This window comes from Echiichthys vipera (assembly GCF_963691815.1).
Source record: "Echiichthys vipera genome assembly, chromosome: 13".
NCBI lineage: Eukaryota > Metazoa > Chordata > Actinopteri > Perciformes > Trachinidae > Echiichthys > Echiichthys vipera.
The window spans coordinates 1,454,613-1,480,390 of record NC_139838.1 but is presented as its reverse complement, the minus strand read 5'-3'; the positions used below and the strand labels follow the sequence as shown (position 1 = coordinate 1,480,390).

Sequence of the window (25,778 nt, the reverse complement as noted above, 5' to 3'; positions counted from 1 at the left end):
CTCTATCAGGTTGGATGGGAGACGTCTGTGCACAGCCATTTTCATATCTCTCCAGAGATGTTCAATCGGATTCAAGTCTGGGCTCTGGCTGGGCCACTCCAGGACATTCACAGAGTGGTCCTGAAGCCACTCGTTTGAGATCTTGGCTGTGTGCTTGGTCACTTCCCTGACCAACGCCCTTCTCCCCAGATTGCTCAATTTAGACGGCCGGCCAGCTCTAGGAAGAGTCCTGGTGGTTCCAAACTTCTTCCATTTACAAATGATGGAGGCCACTGTGCTCATTGGGACATTCAAAGCAGCAGATATTTTTCTGTATCCTTCCCCAGATTTGTACCTCGAGACAATTTTGTCTCTGAGGTCTACAGACAATTCCTTTGACTTCATGCTTGGTATTTGCGCTCTGACATGCAGTCAACTCTGGGACCTTATATAGACAGGTGTGTGCCCTTCCAAATCATGTCCAATCAACTGGATTTACCACAGGTGGACTTCATTCAAGCCGTAGAAACATCTCAAGGATGATCAGTGGAAACAGGATGCACCTGAGCTCACTTTTGAGCTTCATGGTAAAGGCTGTGAATACTTACGTAAATGTGATTTTTTTTTGTTTTTTAATTTTAATACATTTTCAAAACTCTCAAGAAAACTTTTTTCATGTGGTCATAATGGGGCATTATGTGTAGAATTTTGAGGACAGAGATTAAGTTAATACAATTTGGAATAAGGCTTTAACGTAATCAAATGTGGGAAAAGTGAAACGCTGTGAATACTTTCCGGATGCACTGTATGTTCTCATAAGCCATTTGTATTGGATCAGCTTGAATCTGCTATTAATATAAGAGCCATTCCCAGTCCATCTCTGTGATGTCTGTCTGAAGATCTTCCATCCAGGCCATTCTCTTACAATGTGAGGATTCTGCTGAGGATCTTAGCAATTTAATATAGATTTTTGAATTTCTTTCCTTTAGCATGAGGGTCTGCTTTTGCCAGTTCTTCAATGCAACTCAAGCAGGGCATTGGTATGATAGTTTCCTGGAGTGAATACAACTCATTATATCAAAATATTTAAACAAATTAGTTTGAGGTACCCCAAAATTGTCTTGAATATTTTCAAAAGGAAAAAGGGTGGTTTTTGTAAAGCCAGTTGAGCTCAAAGTCTAAACCCTGGATCTGATGTACCTGGTGTAAACATTGCATCAACAGAAACAGGAGAAAACTGTGTTAACCCTATTAGTTCTCCAGACATCTCTTGCGTTTCATATCAAGCTACAATTGTGGTTTTAACAAAGTGATTGGTTGTATTCTGTTCAAGCCTTTTAAGAGAGTTAGAGTAAAGGTATCTGTCCAGCGATATTCCTTAAGAACTCTTTTCCTCTACCCGGATCCATGGCAGGTTTGAAGGGTTGGAAGACCAGAAAAGTGCTGATCTAACTTTGGCTCCTGTAAAGTACCATAGTAGATTGGGTAATTGCAACTCACCCCTGTCATAGGGTAGGTATAGTAATGTTAAGCAAAGTCTTGATCATCTTATATTCCAAATAAAATGTATGAGTGCTTTTTTCATGCTGGAGAATAAGGCTGATGGGGGCTGAAACAAAAATAAAAATTTTGATGATGTTGAATTTGATAACATTGATTCTGCCTATTTATGTGAGGGGGAGAGAAATCCATCTATTCAAGCTATCCTTTATATGAGCAACACTGGGGTCATAATTGCATGGGACTATGTTTTATATTTATTTAATAAGTATTTGAATCCATTTGTTGATAATGTGAAAGGGTGCCAGACTGTTGGATTATTTCTTCCTTTCTTGTAAATAATAATTATTGAAGATTTAGAATGATTGACTTTATATCCTGAAAATGTTCCAGATTGATCTTTCACATTCATCAGAGTAGGTATTAGGATTTTAGATCTAAAAGATATAAAAATATATCAGAGTTCAATTATTTAAAGTGAATACTTAACATCACTATAATATAGGAAATCAGTAAAAGTTTATACAGTTCAGAGTTTATCCTACTGCTACTTCCTACTATTCTCCCTGTTCCCCTGGGTGAATGATTCCAATGAGTTTATCTACTTCTTATAGAGAGTAGGGGTGTACGGTATAGCGGAATAGATGGTAAAGACAGTATAGATGGAATAGACGGAATACACGTTATATACGGAATAGACAGAATAGACGTATAGACCTTATAGATGGTATAGACCGGGGGTGTCAAAGTGATCCAGTAAAGGGCCGTGTGGCTGCAGGTTTTCAGTCCAACCAAGCAAAAACACACCTGGTCCAACAAATCAACCGTGTGAAGGCAGTTCAGGTGATTGAGTAAGTCGAGTCAGATGTGTTCTTGCATAGTTGGAATGAAAACCTGCAGCCACACGGCCCTTTACTGGATCACTTTGACACCCCTGGTATAGACGGAATAGACGGCATAGACGGCATAGACGGTATAGACAGTGGGACTGTAGGCATATGGCTACGGTATGTATTCTTACTCTACCATGTTACCGGCAGAGCATTTCTGACCTAATCACACATTGCTTGTGGATCCTGGCTGCAAGAGAATATTTACTGTCCCTTTGAGGAGAAGCCTACAGTATGTGACTAAGTAATTCCTGGCTATAGTGGCCAATGTTGACTTGTGTGCTTCTTCATAGTTCCTCTCCGCCTGTCATTGTTCTTGCAATCGTCTTTCAGTCTGGATAAATCCCCACAATGAAGTCTCTTTCTACTTTGAAAAAACAAAAGGTTGACACAGAAAACCAGCAATTGTACAGTGAATGGACAGACAAGTTTGTTTATAGCTGTCACTGTGAGGCCTGTGAGTTTACTCTGCAAAGAGTGTACAGTGGAGAAAAATAAGAAAACAACTAATAAATACTTGATTTATTTCGTGGCTATACCAGTGCTGTACTATCAAGTTTCTTTTTAAATAACCAAAGCACTTCAACAAAAACCTTTATTTTGTGAAAAAAACAGTGATGAAAATTAGAGAACACTTTCAGATCCCTCCCAGTAATTGGTGTGAGTCTGGCACCTGGTGATAAGTGACTTCATTTTTGGACACACCCTATTTATCTGGCAGCTCTCCTGGTACCTTTGCAAGATGGTGAACTGCTCTAAGGTGACTGAAACCCTGAGACAGCAGGTTGTTCAGATGAAGGCCAAAAGGATGAGGTTGGGCGTTCACAGTCTGGGATTTCAAGAAGATTGAAACTTTACAAGGACACAGATTAATTTATCCCACAGATGGGAAACATTATGCTGGGCGTAGGACTGGGGAAAGACTGAACCCAGAGTGTGTAAAGTAGTCAGTTACATTTGGAGGAGGAAGTGTCATGGTTTGGGGGATGTTTTCTGCAGCAGGATTGGGCCTCTTGTACACAATGGTTACTGTTCTCTAATTTGATCACTTTTTTGTTTTCACAAAATAAAGGTTTTTGTTGAAGTGCCTTGGTTATTTAAAAAAAACATGCCAGTACAGCAGTGGTATAGACACAGTGGATATTCCATCAAATTCTGGACACTAAAAAATTCAAGTATTTATTAGTTGTTCTCTAATTTTGATCTTCACTGTATATCAGTGTGAGGCAAACATCTTAATCGGTAAAGTAACTAGTAACTAAAGTTATCAGATAAATGTACTGGAGTAAAACGTACAATATTCCCCACTGATTGTAGCAGAGTAGAAGTATGAAGTAGCAAGAAAAGAAAATACTTCACTAAAAAACAAGAGTCTCAAACTTGTACTTGTAATTGTAAATATACCGTAATATAATACTGTTACCGTCTAGTGCTTCAAATTATACCGTGATGTAAATTTTATACCTTACTGTAATCTAATGGAGAGCTGCAGATTTTCTTTTGTCCATTCTGTAATAGATGTTTAACGACTGCAGGTGCTTCTTCACCCCATCCAACTGCTTACGTTGTTCACGCACCTCCATGGAGAAGAACATAACGTTGTGCTGTTGATACTTAACTGTTTTAATTTTCCTGGCAGCCCTCATTATTCTTTGTTGATCTTGAAGGTTCAGGGACTTCATGAGTAGCACCCGGGTATACCGCTATTCAGTAGTAGGAGCACTGCCAATATGATGCGCTCATTTAATGATAACTGGGCTTGATAATGATGCCCCAAACACATCAGGTAGCCACTTTTCCAAGGATTGAACAGCATCTGTACCCTGTGCGTTTTCCAGAAGGTTTACCACGTAGGTTGGATGGGCTATTTCTCTTCTCCAAATCATCTATTTTGAAGATGAGTATCCATTTGGTCCACCAGAGCTTGCACCATTTTCAGCCTCAGACAGTCTGATTCCGAAGTCATGAATTTCAGTTTTAGGAGAAAACATCTTTCATATCAGAGATGTCTTTAATTACCTCATTTTCTTTGTTAGCTATAGCATCTGTGCCTGGCATAGCCTTAGCTTTTTCCAGTGAGTTTTCCTTTTTGTCAGGAATCTTTTTGGTTATCGTTCGGTTGGTCATTTATGGTTTGGTTTTGTCTTCTGGGATTTTGTTCTTTGTGGTTAAGTTTTAAAACAGCTTAAAACAGGATTTGGACTATTTTGTAGTGGGAGGTCCTGCTAACATTTCTTACTCGCTTGTCACCATGTTGGATCTCCAATAAAGTTATTTTTGATCCAAATTAAAGGAATGGTACACTGGCAGGCTCAATAAACTTCTCTCTGGAAAGGGACACATATCACTACTTACATAGAGGTCATGTCATTGAGGGCGTGGTCCAGTTCCTCACTGATGGCTTTGTACTTGAGTTTCTGTGCATAAAGCTCATCTGTATGTCCGCACACAGTCCAAGAAACAGTGTGTTGCAAAGGAAAAGGAAAAAAAACATAGGAAGCTGAAGTTATTATAGTGAAATATGTGATAATAAAATGTTTAGTGACAAAAAATATCTAAATGTATGGCAGTGCAATAGAACAGAAACATACAATTGGGCTAAATGCTCACATCCCATGTAGAAATAGGGGGATGTTAAGTAGACCTGTCAATACAACTTAAGTAGGCCTGTCAATACAATGAAATGTTATGAACAACTGATCTCAGCTGGTCTCTTAAACATCATAATTCAAACACGATTTGGATTTAGAGTGATATGATTAACAAAACAACTCTCGTTGCATCTGGACAGCCTTTGGTTTCCATATACCTCAACAGCCAGGTAAATTCACTTCCATTATCAGTTATGAACAAAACAGTGATGTTCGCTAATCTGATTCAGATAAATGGAGATGATGGAGAGATGATTAGCTGTGTTTATTGATACTATTCATATCATTCTATCATATTCACCCCCGTAATTATTATTATTCATATTTCTTTTACCTTAACTGCCATTATTAACATCATCCCATATTAACTGCCATAACTATTGTTAGTCATATTCATTTTATTACTATAGATATTATTACAGTTGATGCTTTCATCCCTCGGCCAGTCTGTCTGTCTGTCTCTTTCTCTCTACTTTTCTTCCTCCTCAAAGACAGATGTCCGTCCTCCATAGAGCTAGGTCTGTTCCACGTTCCTGCCTGTTAATGGGAAGGTTTTCATCGCCACTGTGTGCACAAGATTGCTGGATTAATATTGTATTATAGATATTGCAACTTGTTGCTGCTCAAGAGGGAATTGTTGGGTCAATGTAAACCATAAATAAGTCATAGAGTGTGGTCTTTACCTACTTTATATGTAAAGTGTCTTGAGATAACTTTTGTTATGAATTGCCACTGTAAATAAAATTGAATTGAACTAAATTAGTTTATCTGTATGTGTATAACGCTGGAAGCTTCAGCTTAGTCTCTTTTCTGCTTCATTTTGTGCTTTAGATTATTTTCTACCATTTAGACTCCTCATACATATACTTATCTATAAGTTTAACTGCCAACAACAAAATTAATAACATGATATTACATGTTTGAAATAAACTAAACTAAAAACCCTATGTTCACCATGTACTTGAATCTAATTGAAAAATATATTTAAACCTTCAACGCTTGTATACAGTAGGCCTAAACTGAGTCTAAATAAAAGCTGTTTGGTCCCAGTAGAGTTTCAAACTGGAACTAGAATGGGACATTAGTGGAAAAATAAAAGTCAGAATTCTCCTGATTTTATTTATAAACTGGGGGTGGTTATGTATAATGGGAGGAAGCCAAGATGAATGTTACATTGGTGTGAAGCGTCAGTGATGAACAGACTGGTTTTCACAAAAAAACTGGACATAATAACTTATGGGGACTTATGGGACTTAAGGAAATTGTGATCCAGATTGAAATACATTGTACTTGAAAAAAAAAAGTATTATGAAATGGCCCACATGCATGCACTTTGAAACGGTCCCTCCTCAGTTTACGTCTTCACTAGTCGTGCACATAAAGGCTTCAATATTATATCATGTAAAATCATATCATGTAATAAAAACAGATCGAGCGACTTGTTGCTGCTCATGGGGAAATTGTTGGGTCTCTGTAAATCTTGAATAAGTCATACAGTGGTCTTGTCCTACTCTATATGTAAAGTGTCTTTAGATAATACTAAAATTGAATTGAATTGAATTGAACAGTAGTGGAACATCAGTTAAGCTTTATTCCACACTACACAACTAATCTGTTGAAAACTGATGAAAAGTTTTTGAGGATGTCAACTCAAATCACTGTTTTGATGACTTACAACTTGACTTGATAGCAAATGAATGAGTTGAGATTTGACTTGGGCTTGGAATTTAACAGACCTTATTTAGACTATGGCACATGGTCTAAAGTGCATGGCACAAGTTTATTTAGGGCGTGTGCAACTCCACATTTGCTAGTTAGACGGCGCATTTTCTGGGCCCAAAGTAAGCAGCGAGGGGCAACAGGGTTGTATTCGCTCACAACTCCGTAGCTAGCTAAAGTTAGCCTGATAACGATTGATATGCAGTATCTGCCTGATTGAATACTGTCCTAGTTGAGGTGTCGTAACATCAAGTAGACATCAACTCCTAAGTAGACATCAACTCCTTTTACAATGACAAGCTCTAAATCTTGAATGAAGACTCAATATGCATGACGCTATAAAAATTAGGTTAATATGTAAAGCAGGCCTGGTGCCCATGACAATTTACACATTAGTTTCCACAAGTTTTACCAATCCTTCCAAAAATGCTATGTTTAGGCACAAAAATCCAAGAGCCCTGAGCAGTTGGGGGTTCGGTTCCTTGCTCAACAGCACCTTGGCAGTGCTCAGGAGATGAACTGGCACCTCTCCAGCCACCAGTCCACTCTCCATTCATGGTCCACACAGGGACTCAAACCTGTGACACTCTGGTTCTTAGCCAAGTCACCTATAGACTGAGCTACTGCCACTCCCAGAAAACAGCCACTAAGGTGACTGATTCATTGACTGCAATCACCTTGTGACCATCACCAGAATGACCATATGCACTACTATTCAACAACAATCACATTGCATTTCTTATTAATAACCTGAGAATGCTGTCAGATTAAGCCCCAAGCAGGACCATGTGCTTTCTCTCACCCTACTTTGTGTCTGAGCTAGTGATGTAACAGCCTACTCCAAATGTTTCTTTGCCTCCCATTCTCACATCCAAGATCATGTGACCAACCAAATGGAGGTCTTGTTATCACACTCATATCAGAAAGTTATTGTAATATATTAATCTTTTCTGGACAGTTTATTGAAAGGGTATTATTTAAATAGGTATTATTGGGTAATAGTGTAATCAATGCACCTTCCAGATCATCAATAGTCTTCTCCAACTTGGCCACAGACCTCTCCGCAAACTCAGCTCGGGTCTCAGCCTGAGAATTACAAAGCACAAATCACATCCATGTCAACAAACCATAATAAACTAAATATCCAAGGGTGTGTCAACCATTTGTGTCTCAACACATATTTTAAGGTGATGAATAAATTGAGGGTTTACAATATCTTAAGGTCATCATCATCTTGCTCACCTCTTTCAGCTTGTCGGTCAGGATCTTGATCTCTTCCTCATACTTGTCCTCTTTTTGAGAGTACTGTGATGAGAAACAACACTATTCAGATGCTGATCTATTTGTGGCATATAACTACATATCAATTTAATTAAAGGGAATAAATTAAACACACATTTACATTGTTCCATTTCCAATTATTGAAGGGCAATTCTGAAAAACCCTGGATTCCAATCAACACCAGAATATTAAGAAATAATTATTTCTATTATTAGGGTTATGTTTAGGAGAAACATAAAAGAACAGGGGTACTGTACCCTGCTTCATATTAAGTCTAATTTCTATTATTAAAGACTTTTCTTGATTTTTGTGTGATATGTTGAGAATCCAGCTGCTGTGTAAGGTAACACATACTGTACATGGAACCAAATATTTTGGTGGCAAAAGAGTTCTCCATTGAGGATTAATCAGTTTTCTAAAATAATCTAGTCTTATCTAATCCAGCTGCCAGGCAAGGTAACTGATAACATGCTGTGGCCTCAGGATCTAACCTGCCATGTAGTGGGCTCATGACAGTAATAATAATAATAATTATATCTGCTTCTTAGCCAATGAGCAGGGCCGAGCATTTTCAGGAGGAAAAGGAAGCTAATGGAGAGTGCAGAAAACTTCAAAACACTTGTAAAAGCGGCTTAGTGGTAGAGTGGGTCGTCCTCCATTTGCGAAATCGGCGGTTTGATCCCCATGTCGAATTGTCCTTGGGCTAGACACTGAACCCCAAATTGCTCCCCATGCTGTGCATGGGTGTGTAAATGTGGTGTGAATGATAAGATTAAATTAGATGGTATGTAGCGTGCCATCAGTGTGAATGTCTGTGTGAATGGGTGAATGTGAAAAGTAGTGTGAAAGCACTTTGAGTAGTCAGAAGACTAGAAAGGCGCTGGCAACTGGCTGAATCTAAGGCTTTCTATGTGGACTTTGTATGTTCTCCCTGTGCCTGCTTGAGTTTCCTCCCACAGTCCAAAGACATGCAGGAAGGTTGATTGCAATAGCCTGTCTAAAGTGATCATACTAAAAAAAAAACCCTAATCAACGCTGATACTGTATGTTAATAAAGGAGTGATGATGCAGTACATCCTCTAAATTCCTTACATAAACACAGCAGATGACAGAATGCTCACGACAACCAGAAGAGATTTGACTTAGACTTGCAAAAAGACCCAAACCATGTCAGGAGAATACCCCACGCATAAAAACAGAGACACCAGACCTCCTTAGACCTGAATGCAGACGTCACTTTAGGCACAGTTAATTCTCTCTTCTTTATGACTGAAGCTTCTGCCATGTGTGCCCCAACAATAACCCCCTCAGTCAAAGTCACTCAGCATCTTTATACCTTTTACAGAGCACTTCTTGTGTTTCTGCACTCGTTTTTTTCATTTTTATCTGTCAGCCATCTGAATGCAGAATAACAGAAGCATGCCGTGCCATGCTGGTTTCCATAGCCTGGTCCTACCTTCTCAGCCTGGGCCTCCAGAGACTTCAGATTATTGGTGACGTTCTTCAGTTCCTCCTCCAGTTCAGCACATTTACTGGTTTAGTTTTGATTTCAGGGAAGGAAGAGATACAGATGGTAATAAGGACATTTAGATTTGATTGGAAAAACAATGGCTAGGGGTGCACATTCTGAAAAGAGTAGTCAGATCATTCACTTAAGTAAAAGTAGTAAAAATGTATCTGCTGTCTTACTACCAGACCTTCATTCTTCCTCAACCCATCCCCGTATTCCATCATTTTCTCTGTTTTCTTGTGTAGCCTAAAGGATAGCATTGCATCTTGTTGTGCTAACCTAGGTTATAACTTGAACCTTGAACCAAAATGTGCTGCAGTGAAGTACTCATTATGCTGAATGGCCCCTATCAGGGTATTATATGTTATTGTTCATTCATTCATCTTCAACCGCTTGTCCCTGTCGGGGTCGCGGGGGGGGGCTGGAGCCAATCCCAGCATGAGGCGGGGTACAACCTTGACAGGACATCAGTTTATCACAGGGCACATAGAGACGAACAGAGACAGACAACCATTCACACCTGCGGGCAATTTTTTTTTTTGAGTCATCAATTAACCTAACACGGGCATGTCTTTGGACTGTGGAGGGAAACTGGAGAACCCGGAGAAAACCCACACAGACACGGGGGGAACATGCAAATTCCACACAGAAGGGCCCCAGCCGGGATTCGAACCTGTAACCCTCTTGCTGTGAGGCTACAGTGCTAACCACAACACCACCTATCATCATTATTATTGCATTAATGTTCATCTAAGCATCATTTAAATGTTATGGGTAAGGTGGAACTGTTATCCATATTTAAGGAATTTAAATCAACAAGGTGGGCAGTAAGTTGCTGCTTTTAAAATCAAAATGTCAATATGAGCAGAAGTTAGCAAATTAGTTAGCGGGTAACTGGACTATGCACATCAAAAACATTCTCCTTTTGAAAATGAATAAGTATTTTTTCACAGACGACAGCTGAGGAGCTTAACTTTGTAACTCAATTTGTAATGTTTCTCGACATTGAGATGTGATTCCTGCAGAGTGAGGAAGGCCATGTCATGGGGTCAGATTGATCTCACCTCATGACCAAGAATCACACAGTAAAGACAAATCCCAACAGAAGACAGTGGGCTGTGGGGATACTCACGCCTCAGCCAGCTCTGCCCTCTCTTCTGTGCGCTCCAGCTCTGCTTCTACGATCACCAGCTTACGAGCCACCTGGACAAATGCATTATATTTGCATATATATATATATATATATATATTTTTTTAAGACATTATACATCGTATACACTTAAACATAGAAACAGAATCAATTCCTTGATAGTCACCAGTAGTAGTGATTGTTTATTGCATATCATTGGCATATTATGAAGCAACAATACTGTCTCTATTGATGTATTATTGTCAATATGATATAAAAATCACCAGTGCAGCAGTGAAGCTCCTTTCAGATGTTGGCCAATTTGGTTTTTCTCATTCAAGCTTCTCGGTCACCCCCCGGGGACACCGCAGAAAACTCACCTCTTCATACTTGCGGTCAGCCTCCTCTGCGATGTGTTTAGCCTCCTTCAGCTGGATCTCCTGAAGCTCCATCTTCTCTTCATCCTTTTGAGCCCTGTTCTCAATCACCTTCATACCTCTGCACACACAAACTATGACTTATTTCCTCTTCCATGCAAACAGTTTAATAGTGTTTTCTTCTTTTAATATTCTATTTATAAAGCTAAGAAAAAGTCATTGACAGACCACAGGTTACATATTATTATTATTATTATTAGTATCATAAATATCAGCTTATTGTTAAGAAACCGCAAAACAAATGTTTAATAATTCAAGGCGAATACCTGCTTTTTAGATTGATCTTCTAGTAGTTTCTTTTTCAGCTTAAACTTCCACAGTGCATTTGAATAACTATCTAAAGCTAAGTGCATATGACCCAACCTGTGTGAGAAAATAATCTTTTTTGTGTCACAGGTGTCATTCTCAACTCTCAACCCTAAATACAAGGTGAGTTAGTGGTGACTCGTTGACACAGGTCCCTCTGCTCTGCAGTGACTTACTGACTCTCCTTAGTAAATAGTTGGTATTCTACAACTGTGGTTTTTACTCACAATAATCAGTTTGTTCTACTGCCTTTTGCTATCTCCAGGCCGTCACTCAACAAAGTCTAAACCATGACAGACTGTGCTCTGGGATCCACAGCAAACGAATAATTGATTAGACAAAACAGACAAAAACAGGATTTGTCATTAATCGCAGCCACAGAAATGATTCGACTCTGAAAAGGTCCAGTGAATGGGCCCTCCCAAGATGTGCTTTACTTATCATCACATGTGAATGCTCTCTCTCTCCTGCCAAGCATACATGTAAGCTGAGAGAGACAATCTGAAGACACACTCACACAGCAGCGTCTCATATAATGCTATGGCTCGCCAGACAATATCTTTTCTTTTACCATTGTCTTTATAATTCCCAGATTGTGGGTCATAAAGCTTGGGATATTTCTCGACCTCAACAACTAGTCTTATGTCAAAAAACAAAACCAAAAACCAAAATTAAAAAGAAAATAAAACAAATTAAAATAATTAAATAAATGTACAAAAACAGAATAATTTCACAAGTAGTAGTTTATGTTCACTGAGTCTGTGCACTGTCAGGACTTTTCTTAACCTGGCACTTTTAACAGTGCTCAGGTCATTTGGGGGTGGCTGTGGTCCTGAGGCGGTCTGGGGCGGGTCATGTGATGTGGGTTGAGCCGTTGGACCAGCTTGTTGAGGGGACTTTTCTCTGGTTTCAGCTCTCTGCAGCTAAGGGCGGTGTAATGGAGGTCAGGGGGTCACTAGTTTTTAAGGTGTTGATAAAAGCATTGTTAAAAAGTATAGGCGCCCTTTTTTGAATTTTGAATATGAGTGGATATTGGCTGAGTTCTGCTCTACATGCGTTGTTGGGGTCTTTCTTTGTAGGTGAAAGAGGTTCTTACAGAACTCAGTGTGAAATTATTCAATTATGTTTTTTGTTCCATTTGTCAAAGTCCTGATTCAATTTTGGGCCCCAGATTTCACTGCCAGATTTCATGCAGAATAACTGATTCTAACACAAACACATCTTGAGCCAGATTGGAACTGGAATATCAAATTGAATATTTCCCTTAATTGAATAGAAAGCCCTTCTTCTTTGTCTCTCAGATCTTTTTCAGCCATGTTGAAGCTTCCTGTGGAGCTGATGTTCAGGCCAAGGTATGTGTATTTTTTGTGTTTTTTAATTAAAAGGGGTCCAAATAAAATCATGCATGTTTTCCTTCATTCTGAACTGCTTATGGAAAATCACAACTCTAGTCTTCTCTAGGTAAACAGTTACAGACCTGGGGCCTCATTTTTAAAACTGTGCTTAGGATTCACGTCAAAGGTGGCGTATGGACAAAACATAGGGATTCATAAAGCACACTCTCCTACGCCGGTTTCCCTTTATAAATCACAATCAACTCTAAATGTGGCGCAGCTTTTGCGGCTTCATGTCACGCCCATAGATGCCTATAAATAGTCGATGAAATGCCTAAAATTAATATTCATTCATACTGACATCATGACAAAGGTAGAGAGGAAAACAAAAAATACATAATCAATGTGAAGTTGATGTTCTTGTTGGAGAGGTGGAAAAAGAAAAAACATGTTGTTTGCAGGGCACAGTGTGGACATTACTAATGACGGCCGTAGAGTGGCAATCTATCTCAGCAGGGTCAAATTTGACTGAAAAGACATGAATGTAATCATTTCATGAATTTAAAAATAATTGTATCAAATGAAATGTATCTCTTCAATTCATAATTGTAGGCCATAACTTTGCACACAACTTTTTCCACAACTGCCGACGTATGCAGTTCTAAAATTCAATTAAACATGTTCTTAAAAACATGTAGACTTGATAATTCATTTAAACTGCATCTTAACTGTGTGCCAACAGTATAGTCCTATATTAGTATAGCCTATCCACAACTACAGCTAGGCTTTATACAGTGTGAAATACATTTGCTGCCAGTTATTTTATAGTTAATGCGTGTGTTTTTCTCTGCTGACTCCAACATTTGCCACCGCACATTTTACCGCGCATTTCTGTCTACGCAAGGTTTTTGTGCATGGCAAGCTTTATAAATGAGACCCCAGGTGAGCTGAACTGATGGAGGAGGTTCAGGTGCTGCTGTAGACCTTCTTTGGAGACAACAGTTCCAGGTCACCAGCATAGAGACCTCTCTCTCTCTCTCTCTCTCTCTCTCTCTCTCTCTCTCGCTCTCTCTCTCTCTCTCTCTCTCTCTCTCTCTCTCTCTCTCTCTCTCTCTCTCTCTCTCTCTCTCTCTCTCTCTCTCTCTCTCTCTCTCTCTCTCTCTCTCTCTCTCTCTCTCTCTCTCTCTCTCTCTCTCTCTCAAACATACACACGTGGGCGTGTTTGGGTTGAATATCATTAGCGAAATGTATTTTGCCAATTGGACCTTGAGATAGGGCAGATAGCAGTCCATTCTTTGTGAATTCACCCCTGAGTGTACTATACCAACATTGCTTTGAACTGGCCCTGGGCAAAGGGCGGCCATTGTTAACCATGATAATAAAGTGAGCCTTCCCTCTTGTCTTATAACACTCAACCAAATGACTAAACAATCACAGCAAGTAATCACCTCTCGCTCTCATCAGCAGCCTTCTCAGCCTCCTCCAGCTTCTGCAGAGCCGTTGCCAGCCTCTCCTGAGCTCGGTCCAACTCCTCTTCCACTAGCTGGATGCGTCTGTTCAGTGAAGCCACTTCTGCTTCAGCCTGAGCACGGACAAACATGGTGCAGACAGATTAAGACAAACCATTATTCTATCAGCAGTTGCACAGGTCTGGTGTGCCAACAGGACAACAGCTTTTCCTCTTTGTTTCTTTTTCAAATAACAATGCTAACATCAATAACACATTTATTCAGAAACTATTGTGACAGAAAATGCTTTATGATGGTGTAGATACACTGCAGTTTAGAATTAGCCTAGCCTTCCATTATGGTACATCATCTTTGTCTGTGTTGGCTGTATTGGCTTAGACATGTAAACTATTGCTGTAATGCTTTATAATACAGCCTGCACATGGAAATGTATTTTTGTACATACAAGGTAACAATAAAATAATGTATGTATATGAAAAGAAGGAGAATGTATAGAAAACAGTGTGTGCAAATTTAGTGAATGTATTCAAAACTGGGTTACAACACATATTATCTACTGACCATTTATTTAAAACCATGCTTTCAAAACAGTGGCAGTACTTTAGGCTACAACAAGAAAAGGTTTACAAAGTTTGTAAATAAAGATAATCTATATGGGTACAGGGTTATTGTTATTCTGGGGGAATAAATGATATGCTTATTGAATATCCATGTGTATAATAATTGAAGGGTTAGTACAAAATGAAGAAAGCAGAGATGTAAAGGTAGCCTCACAGTAAATACAGCTGGGGATGACCAAATGCGAGACAAAAGGCTGGAGCCAAGGTCAATTATGGCACACACTCATTTCTCTTATATTTAAAACATCTGAGGTCTACTTGGCAAACATCCATTAACACATTTTATTTGAAATTCAAACTATCACTGAAAAACAACTAATATTTGATCTGTAATCATCTGATCAAATTTAGAATTCCAGTGCAAAAGGTCATAGAGCCCCAGCAGGGGTGTTTCTCAAATCCACTATTGGTGTTGCTTCATTATCATTGTTGCATAAACTAGAATGTTAGACTTCCTGATCTCTTTTTGGATCCTGTAACGAACAAAACATCATAAAAATCAAACCATCTGAGAGGAAATGTGTTGAAGCTTTTGGGTTCTGCACATAGGTGGGTTGTGTTTAAATAAATTAAAATGATATAGCATTTTTAATAGTAATTTGTATTTGTTCTTAAAAAGGGAAAGTCCCTCATCATAATATGGGATGATGATTGTGAAGATGGAAGTAAGAGTTGATTTTAGTTGATCAACTATAATTTGGAGCTTGCTAGTCCTGGAACCACACCAGTACACTGGAATTTTATTCCAGGCATTCTTTGTAGGCAGAATAATGGCCTTTGGTGACAGCTGTACCTTCTATATGTAGACTCTGAAATTAATGTTTCAGCATTGACTCTGAAACTGAAAAGAGGCAGAAGATTACAGACTGGAATGTTTTCTTTCATTTCTTGCATGACTGCAGATCAACATGGTTGGTGGTTAACAGGAGCCACAGCTCTAATCATAGATTGTGTAGTATAGGCTTACAAGTTTAAGCCCCAAGCCAGGTTCCCACAGGAGGCGGCAGGGCAGCCATCTCGTGGAGCTTTGTGAGTGGGAAGCTTGTGATCTGCTACTATAGTTTAGGCGTCCTGAACCCAGCATAAGTCAGAACCAGACTAGGATGAAGAGTAAAATGGTGGACTAGCAGATGAATCAGAATGATGAGTGAAGTTGGCATCTTTTATTAATTTTGTTAGCTTGTTAGCTTGTAGCTGTCAGTGGCTGACAGCTATGATGGGAGTGTGTTTTCCTCTGTAGTTACTGACAATCCGGTACCCTGGATACATACAAGTGCACAGACACATCTCTTGTGACAAACTTTGTCCGGATACAAGTCAGCACAGTCAATGTCAGAGACTTTAGAGGAAATAAACAGAAGAAAAACTATTTTTTGAGTTGAGGGGAACTTTAATTTTACTAATAGTGACATTAAAAAAAAATAATTCAGTCTCTCCAAAGGGAGAGAGACTAAATAAATACTGTGACCCTGGAGGAATGGATGATGTACCTAAAATGGACTTAGACCATTGTTAAGCCTGCAGTCAAGGTTGAGTGGCTGACATCATGGCAAAAATAGGGCTCTGAATCCCCCCCAACAGCTGTGAGGAGTCCATGCAGAGCATGATGAGAATGGAATGCAAGGGAGACGCAGGGAATCAGCCAGGCCTGGTTTACAGTGGCAGCAGCTTTTATCAGCGCCTCAGTAAGGGTTGACGTGTGCAGTGTGGGAAGGTACAGAGTCTGTCATATTTAGAGGTTTACTATGTGCAACAGTTCCTCTGCCTAATCAGACAGAAATAATAAACAAAAATAGACAAGGCGTGACCTATACCTCCTAAAGAGGCAAATCCACTCCAACAATTGTTTATCAGGGCCTAGGTTGTGGTGCAAAAGAGTAAGTTTCTGTTCTCTTGAATAACTGGTCATGCAAATTCAATATAATGTAACTTTTTGCATTTCTGGAATTGTATTACTTACATCAGCAGCCTTCTTGTCGGCGACCTCAAGCTTCTCCTGAGCATCCTTCAGGGCTTCAGAGTATTTATCAAGCTCATCCTCTGTCCCTTTCAGCTTCTTTTGCATTTGCAGAAGTTCGTCTTCATGCTGATGGTGTGGGAGATCAAACACACAGTAAGCAGGTTTTTCAAAATATATTCATCAGACAATACGTTGACATGCTCAATACCTTGATTGTAATGCCCTGGGATATAATGTCAAGTCAATCTAAACACTCCCTACATGCCAATATTCACATTGAAGCACTTTTTCTGTGTGTGTGTGTGTGTGTGTGTGTGTGTGTGTGTGTGTGTGTGTGTGTGTGTGTGTGTGTGTGTGTGTGTGTGTGTGTGTGTGTGTGTGTGTGTGTGTGTGTGTGTGTGTGTGTGTGTGTGTGTGTGTGTGTGTTGTGTGATCTGTCCTCTTCCCAGGTTCACTGTTGAAGAGGCTGTTGTAACCCAGGCTCCAGCTGTTTGGACATCCATTTTTTCCTTATATGTTCACAATCAACGTACTGTATATTCTTTTGTCATTCGGATTGTCTATACTGTCATTTTATTCTGTTGGTTTTTCTGTACACAGCATCTATTGCCTGTTTGTTCATCCTGGGAGAGGGATCCTCCTCACTTCAGGTAAACTTTGAATTTTGTCCTTCATCACTTCCACTGGAAGCACAAAGAGCACTTTGAGGGGATCTTTGACAGCATTCCACCAATAATGAGACCCACTGCTGGCTCTTTTTAGTACAAGTCTTACTGTTACTCCTGATGATGCCGAGGACACTAACTAGTGCCTGCAAGGAGAGACCCACCCACCCACCCACGCCTTCCCCTTTTTGTTTTTTTATGTTGTTGTTTTTTTTTTTTTTTTTTTTTTTTTTTGTATTCCTCCTGGAATTATTTTATTTATTTTTGCTATTAGCTGTATCTATTTACTTATTATTATTATTATTTTTTTTCACTTTGCCTATCTACTTATGTTGTATGTTGTTTAGTTGTTGTGGCCATGTTTGACATGGGTTGTTGGGAGGGATGGCAGGGTCCGTGTTGTTGTTGTTTTTGTCTCTGCCCCCCTTTCTTTTAAAGGCAGACACAGTACGGCTGTTATGATTTTTCTTGTGCACTTGTCTGCAAAATTCAATTAAAAAAAAAAAAAAAAAAAATAGAGCACTTTGAAACAGAAGGAGTATTACAGCTACCAGCTCCTGTTTCACTGCATATATGGGCAACTGAATAATGTTTTAAGACAGACTGGGAAGGCTTTGAGCCCACCTTGCACTCAGATACACAGGCACACATTTCTCTTTAAAGTTGTACTCATCTATTTAATTGCCTTTTACCTTCCTATCGATCACAGAGTGAGTTAAAACAATCGTGATTGACCCACTAATGAAAGCACTTGTTGCCTCTTTGCTGAGTATTCACATCTGTGTGTCTGTGGAGACATTCTCTCTCTAAATGTAAATAATCCTCCATGTTAGTGACTCAGTTATGCTGCGTTCACTTGCAATCGGAAATGAAAAAATTCCATCTCCTGAGTGAGGCTAATAAGGGTAGAGGTATAATAGTAACCTCTGTGTGTGTGTGTTTGTATAGATTTAAGAGGGTAACATATAGGGGACGGACTGGAAGTGAAGAGGTGAATGTGTTCATAAAGTTTACAAAAGACCAAAAGAATAACTAAATATAAATAGTCAACACACATAAGCTGTGTTCAAAATCATTCCCTCATTCACTCACTCACAGTCCCCTACAAGTTATTAAATAGTGCACTATATAAAGAATGACCAAACGAGATTTCAGACAAGACACTGGAATTTTCTAACAAATCAGTGCGTCAGTACATGCGCCTGATATATGTGACAGAAGCGGGTACGTCCAGCATCATGTAAACAAACAGAGCTGGAAACCGGTTTTACAGTCTGTTTATGATATAAACCTGTTCTCAGGAGGAAGGTAAAAGGTTGTATTTATGTTGCTTGTTTATTTAAAGGTTAAATCCCGAATAAATTATTGAAAATTCCATGGTGTTAATGTTTGGTTTTGTTAACTACAGTTGTGTGTCCTGATTGCCAGCTGAAATTTACCACTACAAAATGGCGTACACACTATATAGTGCACTACTTCTGTGATGGGGAACGATTTGGAATACAGCTATAGTGACCAAGAACGTAACAAGATGGAGGCTCTGAAAGAACAGGCTCCTCTGCAGTTACATCTTACTGCCACAGAGGACACTAGAAACAACATATCTCAAATCTTATGGATTACAACTTTAAGGCCAGTGTATGCTTTAAATTAATTCATATCAAGTATCGTTGGGGCATGTTTCACAAAGCCACAAAATGGTGGATGCAGTTTTCAAACTCGGCATTTAGTTTTGATCTTAACTACACACCTGTACAGTTTCATGACTTTATATTACACGGTTGTGAAGGCATAACGGTGACAGACAGATAAACACCTGGTAAAATACTCAAAACCAACTCTGTGGTTGCTGTCACCATTGGCAATGTTTAATTAATGATACTTATTGTTAATATAGAAACCTAATATAATACATAATGAAGTATAACAGTATAAAAGTAAAAAATAATATAGTATTACATGGCAAATAATACAATGGAGCAAAAGTGATTAGCCTGTGTTCTGCTACGTTTTGCCTCAGGGTGGCTGAATAAGCCGCCCATCTGCCACAGATTGTTGTAGAGAGGCAGCAGTATTCCTGAATACCGACACTTCTGATTTTGTCCACGAGTCCTCTGACTTCTTTTTGAGTACTGCCTCCTGGTGAATAGGTGCACACCACAAACACCTTTGTAACTGTGTCATTGTGTAAACACAAACACTGTCCTTGTTTCCATGGGTAAAAACATGCCACAAGAACCAGGAAGAAACTTCTTCAACTGACGAAGTTTCCTCTCTCAGTGCTACTGTAATTGTGCCATTAGTAGCTAGCTACAGTGCAAATTAGTTTGAGTCAGTTCAGTCAATAAGGATCAAATGAAGAAAGATAAAGAAACAATAAGATTGTCTTTCTCCATGTGAGTTTATTTCCAAATCATTTCCTTGCAAGGAAGGCCGTCTTCGAGACGCCTGCACAAACAGCTCCCGTCAGGAAGAGTGCCCTAAAGGTCAGGTTCAGTGGAGGGTAAATACAGAAAGCGGCACCCCAACTGGCATGACGTTAACAGCAACATATCAGAACACAAGGGTGACTTGTCCTGTGTTTTGAGTTACACAAAGTCATAATTATACATTTCCGTCACAAGTTACTACTGTGTGATACTGCTCACCATCGGCACAGTGCACCTGTCTGCTGGAAAAGGGACCAATACACCAATATAAATAAGTTAAAGAACATTCTCATGCTTTCTCTTTTCTCCTTCTTTGCTGTATATCATTATTGAAAAGGCTGCCTTTCTAATGACATCTCTTCCTGTTCATTCCTGTTCAAGAACCCTAATAAAATGGAATGAAAACGGAATATCCATGCATCCCCCTAAGTGCTTGCCTTACATTAATGCCCAAAGGAGAATCTATGCGTTATTTAATATCATTGAGACTATTCTACATATTATTTTGTGTTGCCCTAATAGTATAGATCTATTGGTAGGATGGGGTGACATCTCATATTCCACAGTGCAAGGAGGTTTATATCAGAGCTGTCCCATTTAGAAACAACCTCTGACTGACAAACTCGACCAAATGCATCATGGGATTAATAATAGACAACTAGCAGCAATAAGAACTGCTCTCAGTCTGGAAAAATGGATACATTTTAGATTTTCCGCCATAGATTTATTAACTGTAACCAGGAGATATTTAGTATGGCATATATATTATGCTTTGATGTCATATACGACATTATCAACCCCAGTGAGCTGCTCCAAGCTATTATTTTTCAGTAGAATCTCCTCCTACCCATCCATCCCAGCCCTTTTTCATTCCCAGGGCGTCAAATACCACTGTTGTGTCACTGCCTTCAGCGTTTGGCACAGACACACCATGCTTTAATCTGTGCACCTGTCTGCGGTGAAATAAGACACACAGCAAGTATTCAAGGATGAAGAGTGAGAAGGGAGGGAAGGGAGGCTGGGGTGGTGGGTAGGTCAAGCAAACACCGGACTTTTACTCAGGAGGCTTCATTTCATGTCCCATTCATGTCCTGTGTGCACTTTAGTTACGTTATTGAAAATTCACCTTGTTGACAGTGTTGAAGGTTCACTACTAACGTCATTCGACTGTGTTGCTTCTTTAAAAAAAGAAGATAATGAAACAGAGGAAGTTAGCTCCATGGCATAACGTTAAAAATTGTAGTGGAGTTTCACCAATCTGTAGGAATCGAGCTGAGTTTGGCAAGAGAGTTTTAAAACATATAGGAAGGCCCTCCGTAATGCCAGAGCAGCCTATTACTCATCTTTAATAGAGGAGAATAAGAACAGTCCTAGATTTCTTTTCAGCACTGTAGCCAGGCTGACAGAGAGCCACAGCTCTACTGAGCCATGTATTCCTATAACCCTCAGTAGTAACGACTTCATGACCTTCTTTAATGATAAAATTATTACTATTAGAGACAAAATCAACTCGCTGGCACCAATTTTTCTTTAAACCCAGGAACCTTAGAAACAACTGTACGACCTGATGTATTCTTGGACTGCTTTTCTACAGTTGACATTATCAAATTAACCTCTACTATTTTGGCATCAAAGCCTTGTACTTGTCCCCTGGACTCTATTCCAACTAGGTCACTTAAAGAAGTGTTACCTTTAGTTAGCACTCCTGTATTAGATATGATTAATATGTCTTTATCAGCAGGTTACGTACCACTGTCTTTTAAAGTAGCTGTAATTAAACCTCTTCTTAAAAAGCCCAGTCTTGATCCAGAGGTTCTAACCAACTATAGACCTATATCTAACCTTCCTTTTCTCCCTAAGATCCACGAGAAATTAGTCGCCAATCAGCTGTTCTGACCTTTTACATAATAATGACTTATTTGAGGACTTCCAGTCAGGATTTAGAGCGGATCATAGCACTGACACAGCACTGGTAAAAATGACTAACGACCTTCTAATAGCTTCAGACAAAGGACTTGTCTCTGTATTTGTTTTACTAGATCTTAGTGCGGCCTTTGACACTATTGACCATCGCATCCTGCTAAAGAGACTGGAGCATCTAATTGGCATTAAAAGAACCGCATTAAGCTGGTTTAAGTCATATTCATCAGATCGATCTCAGTTTCTTACATAAGGAAGGACAAATCCTCCATGCACACTAAAGTCAGTCATGCAGTCCCACAGGGTTCTGTCCTTGGGCCGATTCTATTCACCTTATATATTGCTTCCCTTAGGAAATATTATAAGGAAACACTCCATACATTTTCATTGTTATGCTAATGATACACAATTATATTTATCGATCAAACAAGAAGAAACCGATCAGTAACTTAACTTCTAAGTTATTGTACTTGGCCCCGAAGGCCTCTGAAACTCAATATCTAAAGATGTTGTTACTCTGGATGATGTTGTGTTGTCCTCCAGCACCACAGTAAGGAATATGGGTGTTATTTTGTTAATTCATATTGATAAGGATACGTCCATCAATTCTCACATAAAACTAACGACAAGGACTTCATTTTTTTCACCTGCGTAATATTGTGAAAATGTATCATATTTCTCTTGTATTGGCTACTCTGCTCTGGCTACCTTTAAAACCTAGAATAGAATTTAAAATCCTTCTCCTTACCTACAAAGCTCTTATTGTTCAGGTTCTGTTTTATCTTAAAGCGCTTATAGTACAGTATTACCCGACTAGATCTTTGCGCTCTGAGAATGCAGGGCTATTTGACGTTCCTAGAGTCTCCAAAAGTAGAATGGGAGGCAGAGCCTTCAGCTACCAAGCTCTTCTCCTGTGGAACCAACTCCCAAGTGTTGTTCGGCAGGCAGACACTGTCTTCATATTTAAAGTCAACTTAAAATTGAAAACTTACAGTTAGGGCTTATTAGCTCTTAGTAATGCTGCTATAGGCCTAGTCTGCTGGGGGCAGAGATGGGGACTCTGATTTGAGACTTGACTTGGACTTGCGCCCCAAAGACTTGAGATTTGGGACTTGTGCACAATCTTTTATTTATGTGCAGTTTGAAGCATTAAAGCTATTCTAACCTTTCTGGTTCTTTACACTTTTCTTTTGTAAACTTAAAATGCTCCTAATAAGTGAATGGCACACTAAAATGTAAAATAAATCCACCAGGTGTTTAAAAAAACCTCATAAATATTTACAACATATATTTCTGATAAAAGTCTGACCAATCATTTTATTCTCTTCGCCGAGCTTCCTGCCATCGTTGCAGCGTCCCTTCTGCTGTCACCGCTTGTGAGTGGTCGGTGAGAGATAGCGCGAAAGGGTGTAGAACTGATGCGTCAAGAGGCAAGATGCGAGTGAACATGGGCTCTGCTTTCCAGCGATGGCGGAGGCTAATGCAGCTCGCAGAGTTTTTGACGAGTTTCTGGACAGGTACTTTTAGTTAGCCTAATCCAAGAAAGCAGTCTGTTAGTTACTATATTTTTTTATACTATGTTATTTGTGCAAGGAAGATTAGCCTTAGCGTGAGTGCTATTTCACTTGTGCTGCTAACTTTCTCACTGCACGTGTCAACGGGGGGAAGGGAGTGTCTGAGGTCAGGCAGGGGGAAGAGGGTGGGACTTTGGAGGGAGGCAGAGTTGTTCATGTTCAAATTTGCTGTGAGACATGCCAGAAAGGTAAGAGTATATTTAACAGCACAAGCAGAATGTCATTGCTGATGACCGGGGTGAAGTTAGTTCCAAGTTAGATATTCAACAGATATTCACTCCGATCCCAAACTGTCAGAATATTTGACTATAAACTATCTTCACTTTGGTCTGCTGCTGCAGTTTCATTACCGTCTGTCCTATAGTTTGGCTTTAATAACTTCAGGCACAGCCGAAACAAAAGAATCACAGAATGCAACATCTGTGTTAAGCTCAGCTGCATAATCATCGTTAGCTTGCTACTAATGTTAGCTTGCTACTAATGTTAGCTTGTTACTAATGTTAGCTTTGTGAGAGGTTAACATTTAGACTGGCGTTCATTAAATTCCCTATTTTTGAAAAGTGTTTTCTTGCCGGTCCTGCTTCCTTCTGCTGGCTAACACCGTTAAACCGGGAGAAATACACGTTAATTATTAATGTCAGCTAAAGGCAAGTTTGTGTTACAGGTTTATTGTTGACCACATAACGTTAATGTTTCTGCGTTATTAGCTTTAACCATCACACTGTGTTTGAGAAGCTGGAGGATTTTTATTTATCTAACAGGAAGAGCTCGCTGACATTAAACATCTCTTTTTTCAGAGCGTCCTGAGACAGACACAACTGACAACATTTTTGACAAACATAATGAGCAGACAATATAAAAAACATGACTATAATACAATAAAAATATATCAAATAACAAGTGAAAACAACTAAATCGACCATAATCATGAATACATCATCACAGGCGGCCTTAAGCATCTGGGGGCCTGTTTCAAGAGCTAAACTGTGGCCCAATTCCAGGGACTAGATATTTGAAGTTAACAGGTTTAATATGCAGAATATAAATAATTTATAAAGTGATTTAACGTTGATGAAGATGACTAAGTGGAATGGGGATAAAATAATAAAATCATGCAGCTCTTCCAAACTTCCCAACCGAATAAATTCTGACAGTGAAACCAGTGATTTAAAGGTGTTGACGCTCCAAAATACTTATTCACCATTTTAGAGCAACAGTAGGGTCTATAGACTGTATGCTAGCAACGGAGTAGCTACGGCAGAGCCACACCCTCTCCAGCCCTGCACACTGCACTGCACACACCTTTCCCTATATCTTTGCTGGTTCCTCCTGCCTGTCCTCCTCCTACTCACCACCATGACTGCAGTCACCCTGTGTCCCAGCATCACCTCCACTATAGTCACTGGATTTGAATACCAACAATAGTAATAATAATAAACTTTGATTTGTTGCTGTTTTTTTCTTGTTAATCTCAACTTCTCCATGCTGCCTTTTTTTTTTCATCTCCACCACTAAGTTTTCGACTTTTTTTTTTTTTATCACATCAGTAACTGATATTGAAATATGAACGCTGGCCAGTTAAGCCCGGGATTGAGCGGCCGTTCGGAAAATCAAACTCCCCAATGGCCAGACTGCCCCTCCAGCCCCGGGACATGCAGCCAAGTAAAGAGACAGACTTTTAAAAAGTGGGTGAATTATTACATTTCTGCATACCAGTCGGGGCCCTTGTGAGGGCAGGGCCTGTTTCAATTGCGCAAGATTGCTGGATTAATACTGCATATAATAACTATAATAATAATTATTATTATTAAAGAAAGTGCGACTTGTTTCTGCTCATGGAAGAATTGTTGGATATCTGTAAATCATGAATAAGTCATAGAGTGTAGTCTTTACATACTCTATATGTAAAGTGTCTTAAGATAACTTTTGTTATGATTTAGCACTCGAAAAAAAAACACTGAATTGAATCTTGTCATGTGCCACAAGTGGATAAGCAATGCTAAGTGAGAAGATCGAAAGGGGCAAAGCAAAAATATATCTCCAGATCTCCAGAATTCAGGATTGAGTCTTCAAGATGCAGAGAAGAAGCACGATTTTTGGTTGACTGGTCAGAATGTCATCATCAAAAGTTATCATGTGATAGAGTCTAAAGATTCTACCCAGAGGAGATGCTAGATACCACCTTGTCAATCAATCAAATACGAAGATCTTATTCTTAAGCTCTTGAAACTGCTCACTTACAAAAGCTTCATGAGACAGTTAAAAAAAATCTCACTCACTTGAAAGAGTGACAGGTAACCTTATGAAAGGCACAATGCTAGAAAGTCTTCTGTGCCTTTTATACTGAGTCTTTCTGCATCATACGTTGCCTTGATCAGACTATTTGGAAGTATCTGTATATGCGA

The 25,778-nt window shown here is 39.3% G+C and overlaps 1 protein-coding gene across 1 annotated transcript in view; it reads right to left on the bottom strand.

Annotated features, from left to right (window-relative positions):
* LOC310955953 (tropomyosin alpha-1 chain-like) overlaps positions 1-25,778 on the bottom strand; it is a 28,965-nt gene that overhangs the window by 2,970 nt on the left and 217 nt on the right. Inside the window, exons 2-9 of the mRNA XM_083926032.1 lie at positions 16,786-16,911; positions 14,185-14,318; positions 11,040-11,157; positions 10,663-10,733; positions 9,477-9,552; positions 7,982-8,044; positions 7,756-7,825; positions 4,725-4,803 (exon numbers count right to left, since the gene is read on the bottom strand). Coding sequence (XP_083782158.1) covers positions 4,725-4,803; positions 7,756-7,825; positions 7,982-8,044; positions 9,477-9,552; positions 10,663-10,733; positions 11,040-11,157; positions 14,185-14,318; positions 16,786-16,911 — 737 coding nt within the window. The remainder of the gene's footprint in view (positions 1-4,724; positions 4,804-7,755; positions 7,826-7,981; positions 8,045-9,476; positions 9,553-10,662; positions 10,734-11,039; positions 11,158-14,184; positions 14,319-16,785; positions 16,912-25,778) is intronic.